This window comes from Trachurus japonicus, chromosome 15 (genome assembly GCF_045865225.1).
Source record: "Trachurus japonicus isolate A0001 chromosome 15, Traja_1.0".
NCBI classification, from domain to species: domain Eukaryota; kingdom Metazoa; phylum Chordata; class Actinopteri; order Carangiformes; family Carangidae; genus Trachurus; species Trachurus japonicus.
This window is the reverse complement of record NC_140921.1, coordinates 24,936,280-24,963,016: the sequence shown is the minus strand read 5'-3', so window position 1 is coordinate 24,963,016 and position 26,737 is coordinate 24,936,280. Positions and strand designations below refer to the sequence as shown.

General features: G+C 46.1%; 1 protein-coding gene across 1 annotated transcript in view; it reads left to right on the top strand.

Moving 5' to 3' along the window:
* The first annotated feature begins 6,934 nt into the window (after nt 1-6,934).
* jag1b (jagged canonical Notch ligand 1b) overlaps nt 6,935-26,737 on the top strand; it is a 28,099-nt gene continuing 8,296 nt past the window's right edge. The window contains exons 1-17 of the mRNA XM_085800722.1: nt 6,935-7,311; nt 7,568-7,873; nt 14,464-14,515; nt 17,446-17,703; nt 18,131-18,191; nt 20,463-20,593; nt 20,689-20,808; nt 22,461-22,574; nt 22,673-22,786; nt 22,910-23,023; nt 23,452-23,498; nt 24,044-24,217; nt 24,690-24,840; nt 25,753-25,917; nt 26,012-26,125; nt 26,238-26,351; nt 26,509-26,622. Coding sequence (XP_085656848.1) covers nt 7,255-7,311; nt 7,568-7,873; nt 14,464-14,515; nt 17,446-17,703; nt 18,131-18,191; nt 20,463-20,593; nt 20,689-20,808; nt 22,461-22,574; nt 22,673-22,786; nt 22,910-23,023; nt 23,452-23,498; nt 24,044-24,217; nt 24,690-24,840; nt 25,753-25,917; nt 26,012-26,125; nt 26,238-26,351; nt 26,509-26,622 — 2,206 coding nt within the window. The 5' untranslated portion in view covers nt 6,935-7,254. The remainder of the gene's footprint in view (nt 7,312-7,567; nt 7,874-14,463; nt 14,516-17,445; nt 17,704-18,130; nt 18,192-20,462; nt 20,594-20,688; nt 20,809-22,460; nt 22,575-22,672; nt 22,787-22,909; nt 23,024-23,451; nt 23,499-24,043; nt 24,218-24,689; nt 24,841-25,752; nt 25,918-26,011; nt 26,126-26,237; nt 26,352-26,508; nt 26,623-26,737) is intronic.

Genomic DNA, 26,737 nt, shown 5'->3' with positions numbered 1-26,737 from the left:
AGACTCATTAGTTTAACATTAACAGGTAGTTGACATGCTCCAGTGAAGTGGACCCGTCCAATATTGAGCTTTGCCGTGTGTCTTGTAAGTGAGCTGTTCCCACATGTTTCCATGCTCTTTGTGCCTGCCCCACTTCTCCTGCAGCGCAGTCACACACACGTCTATAAACAAACTGAAGATTGTCCTTCCCTTGTTAGTTGACACTGTATAATCTAATTGTCAGTATATTGACTCACTAAATGTTGGCATTGGGTCCAAGCCCAGCGCTAAATATGACAAGAAATAAGTTTGTTGTCATATGAAATTAACAGAGAACACTTGGACTATACTTTAATTTATTGCCGTGAGGAAAAGTGGAAAGTAAACATTCTGACAGGCCTCTTCTATTGAATTCAAACCTCATATTGTTCCTTTTTTTAAACTTCCTACCACCACATACTAGTTTTTACTGTCATATCATGGACTTACTTCCAGTTTCCTCAAATAACACTGTGGCCCACAATCTGCAAACTTACAAAAACCACATCAATTCAAACTGCCTCATTCAAGAGTGAGAAGATTGAACATGAAAACATATATCAGCGAGCAAAATGCCTGTTCTATCTCAAGACTCATTCCTGGTGTGTGATCACACACTCTGTATGTAGTGTGTGTGTGTGTGTGGGAGAGCTGGTGGATTTTGTTTACTTTTGAGGAAAGCGAAATGCAGGGTCGCCTATATTAAAACTGACAGGCCCATTTGGAAGCAATCATCAAATGTGTCATGGAAAAAACGCTACGTCATGGTGCAAGGGACGTCAAGACTTTGCCAGCATCAATATTTTCCTTCAAGGCTGGCAATGGACATCATTTTGACTGGGCTTATGGACTTGTTCTAGTTCCTCTCAACATGTCTACGGGTCATTTTTCTGCAATAAGAGGAATAATCGTCTCTCGTCATCATTCTTTCCTCTGACACATGCCTGCGTGATCTGGTCTATGTATTCGTGATGGAGTGGACTGTGATCAACAAACAGAGACAAAAGAAGAGGAAGAGTTTTATCAGTGTCACCTCCTCCACATAGGAAGTTCAGGTAATTAGCCACACTCACCTCAAGTGAGGGCCAATATCCTCTGTGAAGAGGGCACTGTTCTAACTCACTGATCCCGGGGGCCTCCCAGCTTTGGGAGACCACCTTGTATGCTGTGATGGGCAAAGGATCTAATCTTCCTGCCTGAGTAGTTAACATCCTCCCACCTGAGAGATTGTCTTAGTGATCAATGATTTAAGCTAGTAGACATTCCTCGCCACTCCACTTCATTCTCAGACTGCCTTGTCCATTGCGAGGACAAATCTAATCAAACACAGATCTGACTTTCCTGCGCTATGACATATTGTGCACTTACACATAAATCACTTAATCACATGATCACAGGGGTCAGCTCAGCAGTATGAGACCTGGTATTGTTAGCCAGGTGGAAATGCTACGCTGATGAGTAGTAGGCTCCTAGCCTAAGCAGGGATAATCTGATTTGTTTCACTGACTGCAGCCCTCGGGCCTCCCCTCCCCTCAGAGGATCAAACACCTCCCTCGCCATTAAGGATGTGTGAGGACACACACAGACTGATGATCCATTCACAGCTTCTTAACCTGACACATGTGCGCTTTCTCAGAGTGCTGATCCAGTCGGTTCTTATGATCCTGTTGACGTGAAAAGTAACCGTGTACAAATCCCTGTAGCTCCTCAGCGTTACTGACATACACTTTGGGAAGAAAAAAAAAACAGGAAGACAGACAACTAGAATAAACATGACATAAATGAGTCACCCACAGCATCACCACAGCAATTAAGCACAGTTTGAACCAATGAAAATCAAAACCCATACTCTCGACCTAACCCTCTATAATCCAATTTTTACTTAACCTCCACATAGCAGCTGGACTCCCTGTGCACTAACCGCATTGAGGTACTTTCCACATGTTCGCTCAGACATCGAAAAAGCATCACCTCACAGTACAGGCTTTGGAATAAATGTTGAAAATAACAAAACGGCCACCTTTAACAGCGGAAAATAATATTTATCCGAGTGACGATTGCTGATACCATCTGTGACACGTTCTGTAAAAGCAGCTCCCATAAACACACCATGTAAACATTGTGATACTCTTAAATGGGCTGGTTACGGTACTATAGACAAGTCCTTCTCCATGTTCTGCTTGGTGGTGGCTCGGACCCTCACCTCCTCCTCACATGTGCTTTTACATCTCACACACAGACAGAAAAAACTTTACTGGGGTAAATTCATTACCTCACTATTTTTCTTTATGCTTACACATAGCCACCATCATAGATAAGTTGAACAGTACGGGGCCAAGTGCAATCAGTGTAAACCTTTACATTCTTTCATTCACATTGAGATTAAGAGAGGTAAATGTGGTGAGGACAGAGCTTTTACTGGAAATGGCAGTGCAGAGGAAGTACTCAGATCCTATTCAGCTTTTGGAGAATGCCTGCTCCTGATATGCTGCAATCATTTACATACTCATTACTATTACCAGTACAATTGTAAGTTTTGCTGTTAGTTGGTGGAGCCATGTGCATTTGTTTTCAACAAAGCCGAGGTGGGTAACGTTAACAAGAGAGTACGGGTGTGTTTGTGTCGTAGTGCCATAAAGCAGTCCATGTTTCTCGCAAGACAAGATCTGGGACACCGGGTCGGGGCTCTGATCTTGCAAGGTTGGTTTTCGGCCAAGAGACACTAGGCGGAGGGCAGAGAGCCTCCATTCTCCCCATAACATGTCATTCAAATATCACTACTCTGAAGCTGTTTTATTAAGGTAAAAATATTGCATAGTTCCCCTTTAATGGGAGATGAAAGTGGACAAAACAAATGTAAACTGTTGGCAGCCTAGCCCATTATGGAAATAATGTAAAAAACAAAAAACAAACAAAGAAAAAGTAGAGATTTAACTTTACACGTATGTAGTTACTTTCTACCACTGCATACTGCAAAAGTCTTTTGAAGTGTTTTGAAGATCTCTAGACATGATATATGACATATAAAAATACTCTGGTTTGGTAATAATAATAAAAAATGACCTTGTTTTCATAAAATTACATCTAATCCTTCTTCCTCATTGAAAGATCCAGAATCCATGAATATAAAAATGTTTTTGCTTCAAAAGTTTAACCGCTGGATACAATATATCTCCTCCACTGAAACGTCCCCCTCAGTTTATGTGCATAGCAGGCTTTAAGTTTTAAGTTGCATATTGGACAATGTCTGGCTTCTAAACCATAGATGGATTAGTTGTTAAATTAGAGGAGCTGTATCTGTAAGTTCTTCTGTATTACAAACCGTTCATTTACTAGTCTTTCAAAGAGCTTCAGCCATCATTGGGTTTACAGCAGGTTATAATGGGCCCTCAGGGCAATGGACACTGTAATTGAAAAGTGACGAGACAGACAGACTGGGCTGGAGCTAGCTGTTTAGCGTGCTAAATCCAGTAGAAGAAAAGAAGTGAGAGAAACAGAAGCAAAACAAGATCATTGCTTCCACATTTCCTGGTAAATAAAGGAATGAAGTTTGATACTAGAAAGTTCTTGTCAAGTGGTGAGTAAACAGCTGTTGGCTATTTGGCACCAGAAAAAATTACAAATAGCTCCTTTACGGTGCAGATATAAAAATGAGAACAACCCTCTTGTATCAGAGAATGGAAGCAGACTTTATTTCTCCACATTGTCCTTATTCTAACCAACCTGTACCAGAAGCAGAAACCAGTAGGAAGATACTCAAGCGGCTCCAACTGACAGATCACAACCCCTGTGGTTTGTGAGGGTAGGTTTTTGGAAAGGTGTGGCAGCTGATGTGTACGTCTATTCCACCTTGTCCTGAAGCATGAGAGTAATAAATCCATCTTTACTCTGTCACACGGTGTTTTCTAGTTTCTCACTGTTGGCTGTCCACAATAGCAGTCCTTGTTGAAACTACGTAACCACGTCACTTTTGGCCATACAAGAATGCAGGGGGAAATTGTTCTGTTCTGTCTTTGGGAACCAGACAGTAATGACATTTAAACAAATGGGATCAAATTCAAAATAGATGGTTGGTTGTTCTAAATCTTTTTAGGGGAGAGTGTGCCACAGAGTTTAGTAAATGTAGGGGGGAAGGGAATGCTCACTAAGCACCTAATCCACCACATTCTTGTTAGGGGTCCGAGTCTGAATTCAGGCAGGCTTCAATGCCATGCACTGCGATAGCAGGGGTTGCAAAAGGCTGAGGTAATTGGATTGGAATACGGCATTGGGTGTCAGACAACAAAAGATATCCATCTCTCTCATGGCCGCTCAGCTCTTTTGTTGGCGGCTGGAATTTATTTGGTCATTCACTCCACTCTTCCAAGCCCAGCGAGGACAGAAGAACAGGAGCAGGCCACCAGGACTGGCTCAGTCTGGTGGTCTCGCATGCAGGCCAGTGGAGTCACAGTGCCTGTGCAGCCTGTGTGTGAGAATGTGTGAACCATGGATCCCCCAAAGCCCAGGGGTCATTTGTGTGATCATTACCATAATCACATTAAGGCTGCAGGAGATTAGCACCATGGCCTCAGAGGAGAAACCCTGTCTGTGCTCCATGACGACTATAGGTCATGCTTAAAGGGAACAGTGATCACGCTGCTTAGATACCTATTAGCTGTACGATACACAGGGAGAGTGGAATCAAGTGGAAGAGCTGCATAAAGCAAGGAGGCATCCTTCCTTAGCCTGTCCTAGGCAACATGGTGTCTGCAAATGCAAGATAATGTTTTGTCAAATGTAGACAGAGGTTATCTGTGTTTAAACTTTTTGTGTGTGCACAGCATCCACATTTTGTATGAATATATGAATATGAACAAGATGAGTTGCACACAATTTGATGTTTGATAAACTGCCGTATTGTCAGTAAAACATGACGTCAAAATGATTTGTTCTGTCAATCAGAACAATCTAATTGTCTCATATATCTTTTGGTTTCTTCTGTGCTGTGCCTGCTCTCCCCCCACCTCAGTACCTCAGTAATCATCTCAACACAAGCATCACTTCTGGGCAGGTCATGGGGGCACGCCAGACAGGATCCTGTCACATCCCCCCACCCCAGACCATCCACTCTCTATACTCAAATGTAGCTTTTGCCATCAACGTAAAAAAAAAAAAAGGTCCCTTGGGTAAAAAAATTCTCCAATTAACCCTAATTACCCAGAGAGAGCATTTCAGTGAGGCCTGTAACCTGAGATGCCTATCAACTCAGCGACTGAGGCGAGCAGGGAGGAAGCTATACCTTTCATCTTGAAGTTCAACCACAGGAAACGTGACGTCTGAATTTTGACAGCAGTGATTTAAGATGGTGGAAATAACACTCAGTAACTTCCCTCTTACAAATACACACCTTACTCCAATACTACTACTACAACTACTAAACAAGGTGCCTCAAGGTAAAAATGCTTTTGAATGTTTAGGCATCCCTGCAGAGTCTACAGTTACATCTTGTTTCACTGTCACATCTAAACTAAAGATAAGATAAGCTTTGCCGCTTGAGTGAAGAAAATGAACTAGCCCTCAGCTGCTTGTACGGTTTCTGACAAAAATAAAGGTAAAAAATGTCTGACCTTGCTTATCAGATACAAATGCATACAAGTGGGACATGTGACACTGACACTCTCATAAACAGCTATAAAGTGTGATGGTGAAACATTCGATAGTTACTGATTGATACTGATACACTCCTCTTTTTTACAGTGCCGCAGTTCCCAACTGTGTTTCCTTGATTGTGACCCATTGAATGACCTGTGTAATTGGTCCACACAAATCACTAACCACAAGGGCTGAGTGGGGGGAGGGGGGGTTTCTCATCCTCTCCTATGGATGTGTGTGTGTGGGTGCAGTTACTGATCCACTTCACAGGTTACCTTCTTGCAGAGATACACCTGGTTGCAATTGCCCTTTGACACCATAAGAATACTGGGGGAAATAATATCTTTCAGCAGTCTGTCAATGTATTTCTGTGGCTGCATCAATAAAATAATGTGGTCTGTGATTGTTTCACTCACACCAGTGTCCATCCTGTTAGGTGCATTATGTTTAACCGTAAACCAGAGGTTGATTGCTGGAAGCAGCAGTAGATTGCAAGTCATTTAAAATGCGTGACATTCCTCAAGCAGGCATAAAAGCTGCACACAACAGTGCCACTCTGGGGCACTGTTGTGTGCACTCCCATCACCATCATGTTGTCTGCTTTCACATTTGTGAGGTCAGGCTTCAAATATTGAAATAAATCAAAGGAAAATAAAATAGTAAAAGTTTTTTTAAATTTGAAAATATGCAGAAAATGTGTAGATATATTGAATATTCCTGACTCAGGAATGTAATGCTCTTTCTCCAAGGCCCGCACTACATGAAGAAAGATATCTAACATACCATGCATATAACAAAATGCCCTTGGCTCTGCTACTGGCCTTGATGCGAGCTCATTTTCTAATCTAGATGATTTAGTGTGTTACCCAATGGCACAAATGTAGAGGAGAATAAACCCCGTTACACTTGGTCTATCAACCTTTTAAGCCGCCATAAATCTTTATGAGGTAAAATAATAGTAAAAATTGTGGTCAGTATAGTATGCAACTAATGCAGGATGCAGGAAGATGGGATCTCTTAAAGGAGGGGAGAGGTATAAATTGATGCTTGTCCTAAAATATAATTCATTTATGTTTGGGTTTGTGGTTGTGATGACTTATGATTATCAATATGACTGCAGGCCATAGTTTATTTCCACTGTTATTTTCCAACACATGAGTGCCAAAGAGTCTTTAGGAGCAATCTTGAGACTATGATGATTATCCTCATATTGTGCGAGGGGGGCGGGCTCTCTGCGCCCTGCTCATGAATATGGAGGCACATGGCTCCGCAGACACTCCCCTCTCTCTGTTGAACTTGTGTAGCCAGCTCCTGCTCGGACCAACAGTCAGTCAGTCAGTCAAGTCAGTCAGTTAGCAGTGGGCTCCGCTGCCGCATGGCTACTGTGTAAACTTTTCTCCAGCAACAAGTTGGAAAGTGTCGGATAAGGAAGAAGAGTAGACGGGACATAACGAGAAAGAAGCGCTCTCCTATGAATCGGGAACCTGTGCTCCGCTGATCCCAGTGTTGTTCCCCACTCGTGCATGTTTAAACCAGAGGAGAGCTCTGGTGCCGTGTGTCGGCCAGACGACTAGTACAAACGAGTGGCAACAGCAGTCCGGAGGCATGGTGTGGAGACGGGGCTCAGTCGTCGCTGCCTTTTTACTCTGCTTTCTCTCCAAGGTACGTGGACTGTCCCGGAGGAGGAGGAAGGAGGACGGGGGGGGGGGATGTGGATGTACTCTGATACTCTGATTACATGTGTCCCGCGTCGTATACGCGCACGGCTATGCTAACATTACTATGTCCTCATGCAAAAAAGTTGTGTTCACGGTCAGCCTGCTGCAAGTGCAGATCTCACAGGCCGTAGTGTTCAACTGTTTCTCTACACAAAGTGTTTTGAAGTTGTTCGTTGCATTCACTGTCGTGTCTCCAACAGGTGTCAGAGGGATCCGGACAATTCGAGCTGCAAATCTTATCGATGCACAATGTGAACGGAGAGTTGCTGAACGGCGTGTGTTGTGACGGCACGCGGAACACGGCGGATAGAAAATGCACACGGGACGAGTGCGATACGTTTTTTAAAGTTTGCCTGAAGGAATACCAGTCGAGGGTTTCTGCTGCAGGGCCCTGCAGCTTCGGTATGGGATCTACGTCTGTCCTCGGAGGGAATACCTTTTCTTTCAAGACCTCTGACAGGAATGACAAATCCAGGATAGTTTTGCCCTTCAGTTTTGCCTGGCCGGTGAGTTGGAGAGTTAACACAAAAAAAGAAAAAAAAAAGAAAAATCTGTTCTTCTCCTCCAAATGGGAAAAAAAGAGAGAAAATGTGTGTTTGCAGGGCAATTCTGTGCAATTACTGTCCGTCAGTCACTCTCGCCCCCCCAAACGCGGATAGAAAGCACAACAAAGAAAGAATGAGTTTCTCTTTTGGTTGTTAGCTCTCTGTGAATTATCCTTTTGAGGAAAGACCCCCTGGTCTCCTTATTATCTGCGCCAATTAAGCAGCTGCAGGTATTTTTCTCCATCAGACCCAGAGCTGTCTGTTCTGTCTAAATAATGTGCTGAGACTACACTGCCTGCATGTCTGGCCATCATAAAACCTCTATTTTCAGAAGCAGGCTTGTATAATGAGGCAAAGGGAACTTAAAAAAAGTGAATAAATTAGGAGTTGCAGTTAATTTAAACCACCAGAAACTCATCAGTGTCAATAGAATTAAATATTTCAAGAACAACATGCAGTTTAGTTTGTTCCCCTTGAAAAACTCCAGTTCTGTGTGACTCTGTTGGATACTGCTTCACACAAAGCTTTCCCGAAATGTTCCTCCATAAATATTTTCCCTCTTGCCTGGCACGATTCGACAGATAAAAAGTTGGACGGGTCATGTTCTCACTGATTTCTCCTCCTCTGCCTCCCTGGCAGCTGCTCATGTTGCACAGGACAGTAAGTCCAAAGTGAAAGCCCACTTTCTGGTTTCCTCAAGTGTCAGCTCTTCTTCATAGAGTAAATAAATTGGGCCGACAGGCCTGTGGGAGTGTTGTAGCTCTGCAAGAGATATGATTTGTCATGCTGGAGCACATTTCGATGGAGTGAAAAAAGTAGGACTGTGCACAGACTGACTGGCCCCACAGCTTGGCCCGCAAACTCCTCCACTGTGCCTGATGGGTGAAAGGCACAGTCCACTGGTATGTGTGTGTCCAATTACATCAAGGCTATTTTTACCTCAATCTTGATGGAAGTTTTTTTACTGCAGTGGTGGCATCAAACAGCCAGAATAAGTGAAAGAACTGGAAGATCATAGTTGGTTTCCTCTCACGTTGTACATTTGTGTGTGTGTTACCTGTGGGGCAGAGCAGATCGTTTGGATGTGTGGTTTCCCTATGATCTGATAGCCAGTAAAACAATGTTCTCAGCAGGGTAGCATGCAATTTGATATGGTCTGTATTTTTTATTTACTCTGCACTTAGACACTGGCGCCTCACACCTTTTTAAAAGACAAAGGTTTCTGTTTATGTTCACACTATGGCAACACTAAGTTGGCATGGACACTCGCAAGCAGATTAGTTTAATCTTACACGGTTGAAAATCATTCCTGCATGAAAACAGCACTTGTTGACATTGAAATGAAAACTGGTGCCATTTCAAGTTTGAGGTCTCTAACTGAACTCAAATTTCCTTTTTTTTGACATGCTGATAATTTGGGAACTTCTTTCCAAAAATGACCTTTTAAACAACGTTATTGTCCTCAGCAGAGGCATTGAAAGATCAGGATTAGCTAGAAAAACATGGAGTTAATTAAATAAAAGCATTAAATTATTGTTGACTGTATAGTGGCTCAGCTAAAATATCTTGGGTTTAGAGACTAACTCATTGTAATCCAAGTGTAGGACCCAGGCTGAGATCTGATGAAGGACAGGGCGGCTCGTTAAATTCTCTCATCCTTCACTCTAAGTGCTTTACTTCAGTGCACATTAACAATCGTCAGGTTAGGTATGATATCACTCTTTGTCCTTTTCATAAGTTGATTGGCTGTTGTGGACAGATGGCAGTGTGGTGCAACTGGGTTGTTGGGTACTCCGAGTTCATGGAGCCCCCCCCCCACCCCTCTCCCCTCCCTCCCCACCATCCTCTCTTGTGAGCTGCATGAAGTTGGCCTCTTGTCCAGGCCAAGGGCTTTGTTTAAGTCACGCTCGGTTGGACCCCAGGCATTTCATCGCTTTAACCTTGCCACCCACAGTAACTGCTGCACTTAATGAGGCTACACACATGTGCTTAGATCAGGTAGGGCGAGAGAGAGCCAGGCGTCCAGCTGAATGCCGTCGGCCGGGCATCTTTTACACGAGCACATCTGTGTTTTAGAGCGCTGCCTGTGTGGATTCAGCCCATGTCTGCTGGTGGTGGCTTTTTTATTCCACAGAGAAGTGAGGTTCCCGGCTACCCAGGCCCTCGCAGTGTATCAAGCTGGGACAATGGTGTGCCCTCAGTGACTACAGTGAGGATTACAGAACATAATGGAGGCAGTGCAGCTGTAATGCCAGTGCAGGGCAAGCAACAGGAAGCAGTTGTAGTAGACTCAGCAGTGATGAAGTTGGCTCCCAGGCAAGCTGTGACCTAGCCTCTGTGGCCACCTCAGCACATTTGCCCATGTTACACCAAGTACAAGAAAAGACCTTTTTTTTAATTGGATTGGGTCAATTTATCTTGGCACTTATCTGCTCAGTGGTCTGCTTGCTTCAACTTCCTCTCTTTTCATCTCAACCCTTAACTCCATTGGCCTTACTCCCAAGTTTGATTTCACTATGTCTAATATTTTATAGCATAATTTCCCTTTACACAACGCTGGCATTGGCACGCCCTCCCTGACCTCGGATCTGTTGGCATAATTGATTTGTTGACAAGTCGTCGCCGTCTGAGAACTGGGATCAGGTGAGTCGCGGAACAATAGCTCGGCTCAGCCTTGGCGCTAAGCAATGCCGGCAGCTGCGGGAGTAATGACATGTTTGTTTTATATAGTCTGCTCTGATGTGGCCGTTAAGTGCAAATCACTCCAGTGAAAGAGGGGAAAAGAAATGCGCTCTGTTTAACGAGGACTTTCTCGTTGTACTCGTAGTGTCAGTGTGACGTTACATAATGTTCCCAGGCTCTGCAGCTTATCGGAGTCGTTTCATGCTGCACGGAGTCGTGACATGCATCGAAAATACATTTAATTGGGATCACCTGTGTCTTGTTTTTGTTTCCCTTAATGGCCAGTGACCCTTGCAAAGCGCAGATGAGGGGACTGCTTGTTTAGTTAAATGCTTGATATGGCTTTCATTCCTGGTCCCGGGTTCATGTTTTGATCTTGTTTGCCTTGTGAGAGATCCAAAATCTGTTTGCTTTGTCTTTTGTTTTAGTTGGCAAAAGGTGAGATTCTTTCTTGGGGCTGAGGTTCTGTTATATAGCAGGCCGATGTGCCTCTTACAGGATATTTAATAAGCCGTTGATTGTACAACAGTCTTCCTCCCAACACTTTGTTGTGATGAAAATCTCTTGGCAAACACTGCATTGCTTCCTTCCAGTCGGTCGGCGCATTAAGTGGTTTTCAAGGTGATTGTGCGAGTCGTCTTTTCATGACCGAGCCTTTGGTTTTATGGCAAACAGGGCGTGTTACTTAGCTGTCCCAATCATTGGATAGATGTGAGCTTGATACCATTGAAGTGATTGACTCAGGAAAACTGATACAGAAGGTCAACATCCCTTTGACCAGACTGTTTACATTTCCTCTGTGCTGAGTGGAGGCCGAGACCAGTCAAATCTGTTCTGTTGTGCCTTTATTTAGACCTTTGGCTTTTGCCTGTTATTCTGCGGGACATAGCTCCTTTTTATTTTGTTAGATTTTCTTGTAATGATACATCAGATGGCTCCGTTTTCAGCCGAGGGCAAGCTGAGTGAGGGCTGTGTGTGTGTATTGGGAAAATTCCCCTACTGAGAAGATTCAGTAGTGTTCTTTGGCAAGTCATTGTGATTCGAACTGGAATGATCTTTATCGCTTATGTTGCTTGTCTGTTGGACAGTGTCTACTTGGCCAAGAAAGATAAGAAGACATATGGCCACACTTATTGCACTTGGACGTGTGTGTGTTTGTGTGCGTGCGTGTGTGAGTGTGTGAGACAGAGAGAGAGAGAGGGAGAAAGAGAGCGAGAGAGAGAGAGAGAGAATGTGCTCTGTAGTTCAAAGAGAAGTTGTGAGTCAGCTGGGAGCCTGGGAAAAGTGAACCTGGCAGTGGCAGACGGTTCCAAGTTGATAACTGCAGAGGAGTTATGGAGTGTTAGTGAATGAGGAGTCAGGCAGTATCTCACTCTCTGGGAGCAGTTATTTGGTCTGGAACTAAACATCCCAATAATGGCGTGGCTACTTGTTAGATCAAGCCATTATGACATTTTAGTCATAATGTGCTATAATACAGGAACATTATGAGAGTGCCAAAATACCAAGTCTCTTTTTTTTTTTTTTCCCACATGTCCTTTGGTGTGGTCCTCCTTAATCATGAGAATGTAGGACAAATGCATCATTAGTCAGTGGTGATGATGATCACTTTGCTGCAATAGCTTCCATGTTGAGGCAAGTCCAAATCATGCAAGATATGGGTGTGTTGTTGTGTTTTTGTGGGCTGAAGTATTAATCGGCCAATAAGTCGTTAAAGTTTATTTTTCCTGACAACAATCCACCATCAGCTGATTTATTGGTGTTTTTTTCCCATCAGCTCTGGACACAGTGTGAAGTCTTTCCATGTAACAGGTGGACCAGAGGAGATGTTGTTGTTTCACTCATTGAAACCACCTGTCACCTGATAATATCCTATTCAGAAACGTTTAGATTGTTCCAGAGGTCATTGAAGCATGATTTAAGTTGAGTAGAGAATAAATTGTAACACTTTTTTTCTGGGGGGGTATTTATGGCTTCTCATGTTAGTCACAACCACATCTAGTTAATGTTGTGTTGATGACTAATTTCAGAAAGAGACAGATAATCCACTGGGATCATGTGAGCTCAGTGATGTTGCGTTCGAGTTCCTGTTTTAAGGATCGGCTCATGTTCGGTGACGTATCCTGTATGTGGGAGTTTGTTTTGGGTGGCCCAAATACTGCTGTGTTAATAGTGTTAATGTAAGTAGCTGTGGGTTGGGTCGTAGTAATAGATGATCAGGTATCACATTACCACTGACTCGCTTACTGGGGTTCTGTGTGAACTGATTGCAGCCATTTGTAAGTCAGAATGTATTGTCCTGCCCGTGCTGCTGATGAGGGCTGCATCTGAAATAATAGCTGCCCCTGATTGCAGTGAAATACTGGCACAGGATGAGACAAATAGCTCCTGGAGAGATGGAAAGTTGAATGGCTGACAAAACAAGGTAAAGCCATGAAAAAAAGAAGCTTGAGGAGTGAGTCATACCCTCCTCATTCTTTCTGCTGAAAGTGAACAGGGGTTTTCCTTTGGAGCAGATTTGTTTACCATGAAGTCATTGGCAGCGAAGAGGGGGCATCGCAGCAACGCAGAATGTCTGAAATGCCTCTCCAGCAGAGCTGCCGGGTGTTTTTCTAGTGTATACTCGGACACTGTAAGTGGATTACACTTTCTCACAATCGCATACTTTCTCCCTGAGTCTGTCGTTCGCTCTCGCAGACACATTGTTTGCTCCCTCATGACCGTGGCACAGGGCACTGTGAATGTGTAAGCTGATATTGGTGTGAGCGCTACCGGCCCTGAATCGGACAAAGTGTTTTCAGGAGTGCTGAAATCAAGACAGGCCCTCCAGAGTGTAGCACTCCTTCAGTGTCTCACTGTCTCTGCTTTCCTGCAAACTTTTATTCTGTCTTCTTACCATCTACAACATAACGGTTCTTTGTTGTTGTTGTTTTTTTTTTTCTAGCCCCATCTCGATTTGCCTAAAAGGCCTCTTCTCAGCCGCCGGGAGGGGTTCACAGTTTTCATAGCTCTCAGTTAGAAGTTTATAAATTAGCATGAAATTGAAAATCCCATATACATTGCAAAACAAAACCAACTATGCGCTTTCGCAGAACGTTGGAAATCATCCACCAGCTTCACTCGCCACATTTTCTAAACATGTGGAAAAACTGTATTTGGGAGGGGGGGGGGGGGGGCTGTTTCTAAAGAGCGCAAGGTTACCGTGGCTGAGCTGAAGACACATTTTTGGCACCGTGCGATGAGAGTATCTTTTTCTATGCACCATTCTTTATTTTGACTCTATTGTAGCTCTTTTTACCCAACAGCCTGTCTGCCGGTGCAGGCCGGCTCTGTTTGGCTCCTTCTTCTCCTGCGCATCAGACGCCCTCCTGCTGGGTGGGTGTCCAGCTAGACCTCACCACTGCCCATGTGTCTGTCATCCTAATCGCTGCGATGCTGAGACCTCTGCCCCACTGCAAGCTTATCCTCCCTTAATCAGATCAACAGGACCATTGTTATAGGTTAACAGTTAGCAGCTCCTGTGCTAGGCCTCTTTGTAAGCTAACTCCATGAGGGGGACATGACACTGAAAAAGGGGGAGGATTTAGTTTTTTTTTTTTTTTTTTAATATGCTCTTCTATTGTCTCAACAACATCAGAACTGACTGTTGATACGGTGATTCATGTTTGTGTTTCAAGGGGAACATGTGGGAACCCCCTACAAGTTGGTGTGGATGGTTTCTGACAAACAATGAGCTGTCAGTTCTTGTACAGAACAGAATATTTATCACCAATCACTGTCTGTTAATGTTTATAGTTCTGTTTTCTGATGCACTAATTACATCACGATGGCCCTGCTCTTAGCTAACGCCTGTGTCTTGTCTTCCTCAGAGGTCCTACACTTTGATAGTGGAAGCCTTGGACTTCAACAATGAAACCAGTGGTGAGTATCGAGTCTCCATCATACTGTACCTTCCACCTCTCTTTTCTGTCCCTCCCTCGCTTTTCCTCACAGCAGCGTATGGGAGGTGTCCCGTCGAGGGGTCGGAGAAGGAAGTCTATTCTTCCTGAACCCCCTGCCCTCTTCCACACGGTCCGCTGGGGGCGTGTGTCTGTGTTAAGAAAGCGTGTTGACAGGTGCCTGTGAGGCGGAGAGAGCCGGACAGGGAAGCGAAGGGGAGGAAAAAGCAGTCGAAGTGGGGACAGGGAAGACGCAAGAGAGGGGGGAGAGAAGGAAGTGTGGCGAGGTAGAGGACTATGAAAATGTTTTCATTTGGCCGATGACTGATGGCAGGTGCTGCCAGCCGGGGTCGGGGTCGCACCGTCTCACTGTCACTGAGGCGTGAAACACAGAGTTCATCCGGCCGCCCAGTCACAACGCAGGGCGCTGCGGCCTCCGAGGTACGCCGTCGTCCTATAGGTTAAAGTCGCCTCTGACACTAAGGATGTAACGATTACTTGTTTTCACAATTAATTGTGGTATTAAACACCACAATTAATTAATTGTAAAGATTCCTAAATACCGTCAATTCCCAAAAAAGATAATGTCAGAATGATATCGGCAGATGTGAGCCAAAATAAAGGTGAATGCACAGATACTGGTCCACTTCACTAATGTAACATTGAATTGGTAGGAATTTAAATGTTAGCGTGTCATTTTTTGTATTTAAAAAAACAACAAAATAAAACAAAAAAGGATGAAAATAAATGTAAGCATTTGGTATAGATGAGAATTTATGACCTGAATATTTCAAACACTTCCTCTGGGGGGTTAATAATTGGTCATATATTATTAGACACTTGAAATATTTTGTGTAAACAATGAGTAATGTAATTATATTTTGACTATATTTGACATTACATATTCATAGTGTTGTGAAATTAATTAATGCATAATAATTGTGATCTCTGACAATAATCGCACCAAGAAAATGTGTAATGGTGACATCCCTATCTGACTCAGGTGGTCTGCAGTCTGAGCTGTGCGCTGGACAACATTTTAGCGTTCTGTTTGAAGACTGTGGGGGGGGGGGGGGGGGGACATGGTGGTACTGTGCTGAATCTAAATTCTGGTTGCCAGGTTTAGTTTCTACTCTTAACTATGCCGGGGTTCAACTTCCCGCTGGCCGGCGCTCGGATTGGCGACAGCGTGATGATTCCAGCTGAGGGGAGGGTCTTATCCTCATGCTTGTTTATGCAGGTCTGTCCGAGGTCAGCAAGGTTTCGGCCTTTTCTGCTGTATTTGCCGCTCCCCAGAGAGCTATTAGGGCATTGGTGTGAAAAGCCCCCTGAATGTACACAGTCAATGCTGGTTAAGCCCCTCTGAGCTCCACCAGGCTAGCTCACAGCTCCGCCACCTTTACATGCTGGGACTATCCTGGCTGATATTTGATTTACTCCAACTCCAAATTAAAGTAAAAAAAACCCAAAACAACAGTTTTAAGTCTATTTGGATGTAAATTTGCCAGCACTAACATTTCTGCAGCTTTGCTCTGGAGACTTTTATCAGTGTACATCAAAGTGTTTGAGAAACACAGTCTCCTTCTCTATCAGAGCTTGAAAGTCTGGATTTTCTCTGTCTAAAATGAATTTGTTGCTTGAAGATGACCTCTCTAATCTTCATAAAGCTGGTCTGATTTATGGCGAGCCGCGCTCGGCAGCAGGTAGTAAGGATGTGCTACTCCTGACACAGCAGGCCAGCAGTTGGTAGAGAAATGCCACACAGTTCAGCTCTGGATTCCAGACCGATGCGAAATGTTACCAGGCACTGTGATTTCAGTGCAGCCCCCCCCCAACCCCCCACACACACCACAGCACAGTAAATAAATGACAGCGGGTCCATCCCCCTCACTGCATTGCATTGCATCATACTACACAGAGGGGCGATTCACCCGGCGGTCAGCCACCTCTGCTCGTGTGAGCACAGTAAATAACGGCTGTGACACATTTTTCATTCTCTCCGAGGTGGAAGATTTAGACATCAAGTAGCGAGTGCTGCATAAGCGGCGTTAATGCGCATGACTTGTATGTATATATGTACAGTGTAGTGTCTGGAGACTGGGCTGAGCCTGTTTGCTCACTTGGAGTGTGTTTTGCTCTGTGTGCGGAGCTCATTACAGGCCTCGGCTCTCTGTTTGACAGAGCCGTGACCTCCTCGTGTTTGACATGAAAATATGTCAGTTTCTGGGTCTAAGTCTGTGTGTTTGTAAGCCCAAACCCCCCCCCACTCCTGTTGCAGCATCAGCCGGGGGGCCTTTGCTCCCTATCTGGAGTATAGATAGATACTTTTAAGTGTGTGGCAAAGAGTTGACTCTTAGTTAGTACGAGGACGTATGTGAGAAAGGCAGCCTGAGAGAAAGTGCTGATGGCACACTGGCAGGCTTCCCAGCCGTGACTGTGGCATCGGTGTCCTCAGCACTGTAATTTATGGTGGCTGCGGTTCTGTCCTCGCCTGAGCAGATGCGAAAAGGCAGCATCTGAGACCAGTAATGTCCTCAAGCTGTAAACCTGAGAAACAGAAAGCATCCAGGGAGAGCTGGAGAGGGAGCGTGAGAAAAAAAGCAGTTAAGAGTGCTCATTACAGGCAGCCTTTTTTCTGCATTTCCTCCTTGTACTTTTCTTCCTCTCTTGCACACAAAGTTGATTTTAATTATATACAATGTGCTATCTCAGAGATCTTCTGCAATTTGTGTAAGCATTTTTGGTTTTCCACTGTATCATCATCATCTTTAACTCCCAAATGTGCAAACGCAGGATGCTGCATCACTGTTCTCTACTCAGCTGAAACATTTAATGAAGAGGGAAAAAAAGTGTCTAATTTCTGACAAGAATGTTTCAGTGGAGGCTGATTTGTGTCAAACCCTGATGTTTCAGGTGCGGATGGGAAGTTGATAGAGAAAGCCTCTCATTCTGGCATGATCAACCCCAGCCCACACTGGCAGAAGCTGACCCACAACGGCCTCGTGGCCCAGTTCGAGTACCAGATCCGAGTCACCTGTGACGAGCACTACTACGGCTTTGGCTGCAACAAGTTTTGCCGACCCAGGGATGAGTTCTTTGGGCATTACACGTGCGACTACAATGGAAACAAGACATGTCTGGAAGGCTGGTCCGGACCCGACTGCAACACAGGTAAAAGCCCAGCTGGAATCACACAACAGGCCGAGACAGTCTGAGTATTTACGAGTGCCAGTGACTCCTCTAGCCAGACTGTAATCTCTGATTCATGCTGATACACCGTCTGTGTGTCTTGCATTGAATGGATCACTTTGTTCCTGAACTCTCAAGTTTTCCTCTTTCCATTCAAATAAATCTAATTGTCAGTGTGACCAGGAAGAAACCTTTTACCCACAGGGACCTGCACTATTTCTTCTTCAATATTTTACTGTGTCACACAGCTTCTTTGTTTATCACCAAGTCGTATTTATCCTCACAGGCTGAAATGTCATTGAGGCTAGTCATTATATCATTAACTGCTATAATTAAAATGTGCTTAAAAAATGGAGCTAAGTTTGAATCTAGTTACCAGGCAGTAAAATTCCTCTTCCTCCTCTTCTAGCTATATGTCGACAAGGCTGCAGCACTGAGCACGGTTCGTGTAAGGAGCCAGGTGAATGCAAGTAAGTGAAACTACTCTTTATGATTTATTAGTCTGTTATCAGTGATTTTATGGTATTTTCACCCCGTGAAATGTCAAACACGGTTTTGTTCAAGTGCCTTTACTTACTACGGAGGCCGGTGCCAGAAGCCTGTGGTGTGGATCATTCAGATATGTGGGGTTCTTGTCCAAGCAGCGTTTCTGTCATGGCACAGATCTTTTCCCTCTACGTGCTTGGTTTTCTGGCCAAGAGACTATCAGTATGTGGGCTTTAGCGGAGATGCAGGCTGAGCTGCTTGTAAATCTCTCACGGGGCTTTTGACTGGAGCTGCCAGTCTGGAGAAAGGAGCGGCTCAACTGCCAAGACTCCATGTTGGAAATGTAGCCGACGTGTTTCCCTTTAACGAGGCGAGTGTTATCAGTCAAATCGTGTGTAACGTACGGATGAGTCTTAAAGCGTATTGTTTGTGTAGCTAATGGCTTCCTAATGCTGTTTATGCACACAGCCAGAGGAAAAGCCGAGCGCAGATGGATATCAGAGTCGGGGCATTGTGTGCAGTCACAGTTGTATCTCATCCTCATCCTGGAGCAGGTCCTGCACTGCCCGACTCTTCCCACAGCTCAGGCTTTGGTTGCTTTCTTAGTTGTCTGATTTGGCCATAAATCAAGCACAGGGACGATCAGGTTTGTTCGTTTTGTGCACCAGCTTTGTTGTTTTTCCCAAGCCTTTGACATCATCAGGTTTCTTGTAAGTGCTTGTGTGGCCACTGGCAGAACAAGAGGTTGAGTTGCTTTAGTCTCTGCACAGGTGTGGCTATATTTAAAGCTCTGGGTTTAACTGTTTATGTGTCGTCTGCCAACAAACTCTCCAAGCAAGCTCTACTACTGCTGCAGTCAGTGAGTTAGTTTCCCATCATTGGGCCGCTGTAGTGTTTCAAACAACAGCAGTACATGGCAACGCTGGCTGCAGCCTAGGGCAGCCGTGGCTGGCCCGCGCTGACTTTATGGCAGCAGAACCACAGCTAATGATGCTCCATGGGATTTCCTTTTCTAACCCGACTTTTTAATGTCAGCCACAGCTTTCATTTTTACTAATAGAGTAATAACAGTGCACCTGTGGGCCGAGATGGCCGCAGCCGAGAGCTGCATTGAAAGGCATTAACTGCACAGCCACAACATACAGATTCTTAAAAGTGGCTTATTTGCATGTAGAGGGTAAAAATCTACATGTGCATCATTGCTGTTGCACAATGAAATGTCACATTCCCCAGTAATTTGGCTGTGTAATAACTGTAAATGATTTGGGATCCTGCTGGGGAATCCTGCTCTGCTTCTCATGGAGGGGATTAGCACACTTTTAAGAATAGCCTCTTTAATCACAGACTGAGGTTTACTTAACCACCGCGTTTATTTTTACAGTCCATCCGTTTCTTGGGGCTAATCAGCCCGCTGCTCCCCCAGAGGGACACGATGTTTCCTGTCGCTCGGCTCCACCGCAGCAACTGTATCGCCACTTCACCACCTTTTAAAGAGCACACTTATCAGTGGGGCTGGATTGCTGTCCTAATTATGGAGCCCAGGAAGAAAAAGGGCAGCATTATCAGTGTAATTATGGACCTGGACATTTCGGTGGTCAGCGGGCTGCGTCCCCCTCCTCGGCCTTGGGGCACAGGCCTGAGTTTTGACTCATGGGAACCAGGATGAGCAGCAGCGTAACAGCCCAGAGGAGGGCTGAACACTCCTCTCTCTGCCGAGCTCCTCGCTCCTGCCAAGCCACAGGCAGAGTGTTGTTAAAGGGAGCGTCTGGCCGCATGCTAATGTTAGCCGTGCTAAAAGTCCCATTGGAACTGTAATTTAGTGTTTTGTTTTGTTTTTTTTCTGTTTGGTAAAATGCTAACTACTCCTCTGTTTCCCTGTCTCCGAGTATTGTTAAATGCTGTTGCATAAACACCCTGCTACTTAAGATTCATTTGTGGTCTTTTAAGATGCAGCCCGGTTGTGAGAAGCAAGAATACTGCCCCTTTGTTTGTGTCATTTGTGCAGCACCATGCCGTATACACCGATGTGTGCTTCATTAAGTTGAGATTATGGCTGTACTGCCTGTGAAGGAATTTGAAATAAACAGCAGATTAAGATATTAGCATTTTCACAGACCACAGGGATTATAAAACCTCACTCTTATTGTTGCACATTAACCTGAATGTTGTGCACGTGTCTCCGTGGAGTGTGTTTGTGTATTTTGGCTCATGTCCTCCCAGGCCGATGGCTGATGTCTTCTCTCTGTGTCCTGCAGGTGTCTCTACGGCTGGCAGGGCCAGTACTGTGACAAGTGCATCCCCCACCCGGGCTGCGTCCACGGCACCTGCGGCGAGCCGTGGCAGTGCCTGTGCGACACCAACTGGGGCGGCCACCTCTGTGATAAAGGTTCATTCTCTTCTCTTATTTCAGTTGCAGGCGCAGTGGGAGTGGCCCGTGTGGTGTCAAAACAAACTAAACCTGTGTGAAACTTCTTTTCCCAGATCTGAACTACTGCGGCACTCACCAGCCGTGCCTGAGCGGCGGGACATGTATCAACACAGGACCTGACAAATACCAGTGTACCTGCGCCGAAGGTTACTCCGGTGCCAACTGTGAGAGAGGTGAGTGGCAGTCAGAGATGCTCAGCATGACAAGTCACAGCTTTCTGTTTCGGCGTAGCTTAATGATTTTCAGCTTCAGGGCCTTCAGTTGTGCAGATGTTCAGATTTCTCATCATGAGGGTTTTGACTCGGCATGTTGTGTATTGTCTCGCCCCGATGATGTCATCTAGGCTGGCTTGATTGATCTTGATTTATCATGAACAGCAGTTTGAAAGAAAGATGATTGCTGTAACCGGGTGTGGAGGGCCAGTACAAGATGCCATCACGTTGCATTATGGGAAATGTAGGCTCCAAAGAGGTTCACTCATAAAGCTGGTTAGTCAGGATATCCTGGCCAATGCTGCTTCTCATTAAAACATTTTTGTTTTAACTGTGCTGTGCAAGGCCTCAGTTTTTTTTGGAAGTGCAGCTAAATTTCCTTATTTAAGGCCACTTGAATGTTTAGGTGAGGGACTGAATAAGTTCATGTGGCTCTGGTTGACTCTTAGTTTGTCAAACCAAATGGTGTAAAGCAGCTCCATTTATGTTTTGCATAAAATATTTGACCTCAAAGGCTAACAGATGGATGCTTGCAGTGAGGTTGTTGTGGGCTCACTGAGCCAGCAGACAGAAGGTCAGAGGTGCCGTCAGTTTGTAATCAGAGGAGGTGGTAACTTGGCAATAATCGGTTTCCACTCCAGCACGAGTGGCCCCCCCCCCCAAGTCAGGTAATCCACCAATGTGATCTCCAGGGGCCGGTCATCCCTTCACTCCTCGGGCGCTCCAGACGTATGGGCGTGGTGGTGCTAAGGTTCAGCTGCTGTGAACACTTACCATGGAGATGATGGTTTTTTCCTCATTAAATCTGAGCCTCGCAGGGTGCTGACAGCTTAACTGCAGAGATGTCAGGAAACCGTGCCCTCCGTAACAGGAGGTCTGCAGACCAGGGGGATACGCCGGGGCTATTGTAACACCGAGGCCCCTGGGTGCAGCGCCGTACTGCATCCCACCCCCCCTCCTCCCCACGGCATACCGAGGCCCGTCCACCCATCGCCTCCGACCGCCTACTCGTTCCCAGTCAATCATTCATTTTTGATTCATTTGGGACCCACTCATCCTTAACTCATCCATAAAGGAGAAACTCCAGTGCCGAGCGGCCCCCGCCCTCCCTCTCCCCCCTTCTCTCCCCCTCTCCCTCCCGCCACTCTCTCATCTTGTGCCGCCTCTCTGAAGAAGAATGGCGGGGAGTCAGAGGGAAGTCACGGTGCGTTGGTCAGGTCAACTTAGCATGAAAGATGATTTCCTGGTGGTGTGGTCCGCCGGGCGGGTGATGTGAGTGAGACTGGGGGGATTTTGAGCGGGCTTTTTTTTTGGGGGGGGGGGCAGGGGAGGAGGGGGGGGTAGGTGATGGGTGAGGGAAGGAGTTGACCTTTTGGTGTCTTCTGCCGACAGAGAAAGGAGAGAGGTTTCCCAGAGATGAGTCAGAAGCTGAGATGTGTTTTAACATCAGATTTGTTTTCCTGTGAAGAAAACACAAGATTAATCTTCCAGATAACATTTCATCAGAAGAAAACTGACGAGGCAGCAAAGAATGGATTTTTCCTCCTTAAAATGACTCACATGGGTGTGTGTGTGCGTGAGACCTGTATGTAAAAGAGCCTTTCTCTTTCTAGCGGAACATGCCTGTCTGTCCAATCCCTGCTCTAATGGAGGGAGCTGCTCAGAAACCAGTCAAGGCTACGAATGTCAGTGCGCACTGGGGTGGAGCGGCCCGTCCTGCACCATCAGTAAGAACCCACTCCACCAGCATCCAGTACACGTCAGCAGCAGCACTCTCACAGACAAATATTGTGCAGAATAACCAGAACTGACATGTCTCTCACAGATGTTGACGACTGCTCTCCCAACCCCTGTAACCACGGCGGCACCTGCCAGGACCTGGTCAACGGCTACAGGTGTCTCTGTCCCTCGCAGTGGACGGGGAAGACGTGCTTGATAGGTGAGTCGGGCCGACCTCTCCCCACCACTTCACGGCTGTCAGCTGCACATGCAACAGCCACTAACCCCCCCTCCTCTCCCTCCTCTCCCTCCTCTCCCTCCTCTCCCTCCTCTCCGTCTCTAGATGCCAACGAATGCGACAGCAAGCCCTGCGTCAATGCCAACTCCTGCCGCAACCTGATTGGCGGATACTTCTGCGAGTGCATCCCTGGTTGGACGGGGCAGAACTGTGACACCAGTGAGTTGAAGGCCATCAGCTGCAGCTGTGGAGCAGGGACACCTGTCCAGCTCTGCTTTTTTTTTTCCTCCCCCTGTCCCTTCAGCGCAGCCTGAATTAAAGCTGTAACATGACGACTTGAAGCGAAACCGTCGGGCAAATCTGCTGTATCATTATTAGCCCCGTGTGTGGCCAAGGCTGCAGTGATTAGAGGCGGCTCAAAACAATCCCAGCGCTAGTTTCACTTGGCAGCAGACGGGATTGCTCAATATTCTGTGCTGCACTGATTCCGCAGCCGCGTTATCCAACTCTCGCCGAGCACTCTGTAGCTCTGACAATGTTTTTAAAGGCCCCTAGCATGGGAAACATAAAGCAAAGACTTGTTTTCAAAGACAGACTATTTAGTCAAGCTGTTCAGAATTAATCCTCAGATTTGTTTTCCTGTGCAGATATAAACGACTGCAAGGACCAGTGCCAGAATGGGGGAACTTGCAAGGTACGTGTCGGGTCAGAAACCAAACGGGCTTTATCTGGTATCACTGCTTGTTTGTTTGCTTTGTTGTGTTCTTGTGTTTTTCTTGTTGTTGTTGTTGTTGTTGAGACTTTTACAGCGGTTATATAAATAGCTGCAGTAAACTGTTCTCTCTGAACTGACTGAGGAATTGTTGTGGAATTCCTCTCTGAAATCAAATCTGAGGGGAGTGGGTTCAGAGGGGTTTCTGAGGGAGGGACACACAAGTTCCTTGACCACACTAGATTAAATTACCATAAACATTATTGTGTTGAGCCCGTGCCAGGAAAATGTGTTGAAATAAATGCAGAGCTGTGATAACTTGTAGTGCCCCCCCCCACCAACCCCCCCAACCCCCCCACTCTCCCCATCTCAGCCTCGCTCTTCGTTCTGTCCTTCTGTTCCCTGGTTTGACAGTTATTGTTTGGACCCCACCCTGTCAAAACCGTTAATTAAATCTGTGGCCACATGAGGTTAACCCTGCCCCCCCCCCCTCTCTCTCTGTCTCTCTTCTCTTTCTTCTCTCTCAGGACTTGGTAAATGGCTACCGGTGCGTGTGCCCCCCTGGTTTCTCCGGCGAGCACTGCGAGCGAGACATCGACGAGTGCGCGAGCTCGCCGTGTCTGAACGGCGGCCGCTGCCAGGACGAGGTGAACGGCTTCCAGTGCCTGTGTCTGGCCGGCTTCTCAGGCAACCTCTGCCAGGTGAGACACGTCTTCCCCCCCCCCCACCCCCCACCCCGACCGTCCTCCCACACATAATTAAGGCCACATTCATGCTATCATTGAGCATCTTAAGCCCTTGCCCCCGCCCACCGCCAGCGCCAGCTCCCCCCGTCTGCCAGCATTGCTGTATCTTCGGGTTCGTTGTAAAGTTTCCCTGCCCCACCCTCTTAAATCGCTGTTGTTCCACAGTCCTCCTTCTTAAAAGGGAGTGCTTTGTTGAAGCTGCTCCTGGCTACAGCGGGATACATTCCTCAGTGCTGAAGCCCAGACTCAGAGGACGGCTCCTATGTCTCTGCCTTGTTTTTCCCCTTTCCTCCGAGCGCTGTGCGTGTGTTATTTCCTGGCACAGCCTGTAGGGAGGATGCTGTGGGTTCTGCTCTGTTTAGTGTAGCTGAAACTATGTCAGCTATCAGGTTCACCACTCTCTATTCAATACCTTTTTCTGCCCTAGCTGGATATCGATTACTGCTCCCCCAACCCGTGTCAGAACGGCGCTCCCTGCTTCAACCTGGCCACCGACTACTACTGCGCCTGCCCAGAGGACTACGAGGGCAAGAACTGCTCTCACCTTAAAGACCACTGTCGCACCACCACATGTAAAGGTACGTCCTCCTGCAAGGCAACAACCACAAGCTTTTCACTCTTTGACTTTTTCCAGAACATTTCTGAAAGGTGATCTGAGCTGCGTGCTGTAGTAAAACGCTGACTAAGGCCACGTCTTCACCATTTGCCTGAGCATTTTGCCCACACTTCTCCCCTGAGAGCAATACCTATATTTTAGTTTTGTGCACTGAAGTTTCTTGGCCCAAAGTGAACAGTTTTTTTTTTTGTAGTATAGCTCCCTCGATGAACCCCCCACTCCCCCACCCTCCCCTACTCCATCTCCTCAGCAAAGCTTTTCCAGTGATTCTCTCCTCCTCTGAGTTGACTGAAAATCTGGCAAAAGGCTGATAGCACTGTGTGTGTTCCTTGGTAATGACTTGGTGGGCTACCTCTTCTTTTTCCCCCTCAATGAGTACGCACATTTTTCTGTGTGTGTGCAAGTGTGTGTGTGTGTAATTGAGTGAGTGGACCAACCACGGAGTCAGATACCAGACGGTGAGATCCTCTCTGCTCTTGGCAAGAATCAAGTGATTACAGGGGAGAAAATTCACCCTGCGCTGTTAACCTGATCAGACAGGGGGAAAGGAAGGGATTTCAGTGCAGAGTGAAAAAGATCGCTCTGAATTGCTTATGAAAGCATAACAGCATATCGCTGTTTATCCTATTGAGTGTTTTTTTCCTTCTTTTTCACATTCTTAACACTGATACCCGTTGGCATTATTATGTTTACGGGCCTGTAACTGTGTAGATCTTAGTTCTCATGCTCCATATCCAGTGATGACAAGTAGATGGTTGCATAACTCCCAGCGCAAACACAATGAGTTACATCCTTTTTCACACTCAGTCACCTGGAAGACGCAGCGTACAAACAGGCTTCACCAGTTGTTTCTAACTGTCTCTCATCTCCACAGTGATTGACAGCTGCACGGTGGCAGTGGCGTCCAACAGCACGCCGGGAGGAGAGCGCTACATTTCGTCGAACGTGTGTGGACCTCACGGCCGCTGCCGGAGCCAGGCCGGGGGCCAGTTCAGCTGCGAGTGCCAGGAGGGCTTCAGAGGCACCTACTGTCACGAGAGTAAGATTTGGCACCGAGCACCGAAGACAAGGCGCAACCCCGTCACAAATGTATCAGGACACATTCTCATTCTTTTTCTTTTCTTCTCACAAAGACATCAACGACTGCGAGAGTAACCCATGCCACAACGGAGGCACCTGCATCGACAAAGTCAGCGTGTACCAGTGCATTTGCGGTGACGGCTGGGAGGGCGACCACTGTGAAATCAGTACGTACAACCGCTTCTCGGATCTGTTCAATCTTGTTGTAGTTTCAGCATAAACACTCATCATAAATATTAAATATGCCACATGCAAATCACACATCTGATGTCTCCCCAGATATCGATGACTGCAGCACCAACCCCTGTCATAACGGCGGGACGTGTCGAGACCTGGTGACTGATTTCTTCTGCGAGTGCAAGAATGGCTGGAAGGGGAAGACGTGCCACTCCCGTAAGAGAACTCTTTCTTTTTTTTTTTCTTTAGTTTTTTACGTGTGTAATCTGTCAGTGCAGGCTGATGGTATGCGCTGTATATAATTACCCCATACAGTGTGTGCGAACACTCACGCAACATTTGAGGCAACTTAAGGATTTCAATTTCCCTCCAGGTGAAAGTCAATGTGACGAAGCCACATGCAACAACGGAGGCACCTGCCACGACGAAGGCGACACATTCCAGTGCACATGTTCACCAGGGTGGGAGGGCACCACGTGCAACATAGGTGAGTCACACCGTTGATCTGTTTTGGTTCAATGTTTCTTATTTACACACAGAAGGTGACTCCGTGGGAGATCCTCCCCCCCCACGTCTCGTCTCGGATATTAATCAGATCTGTC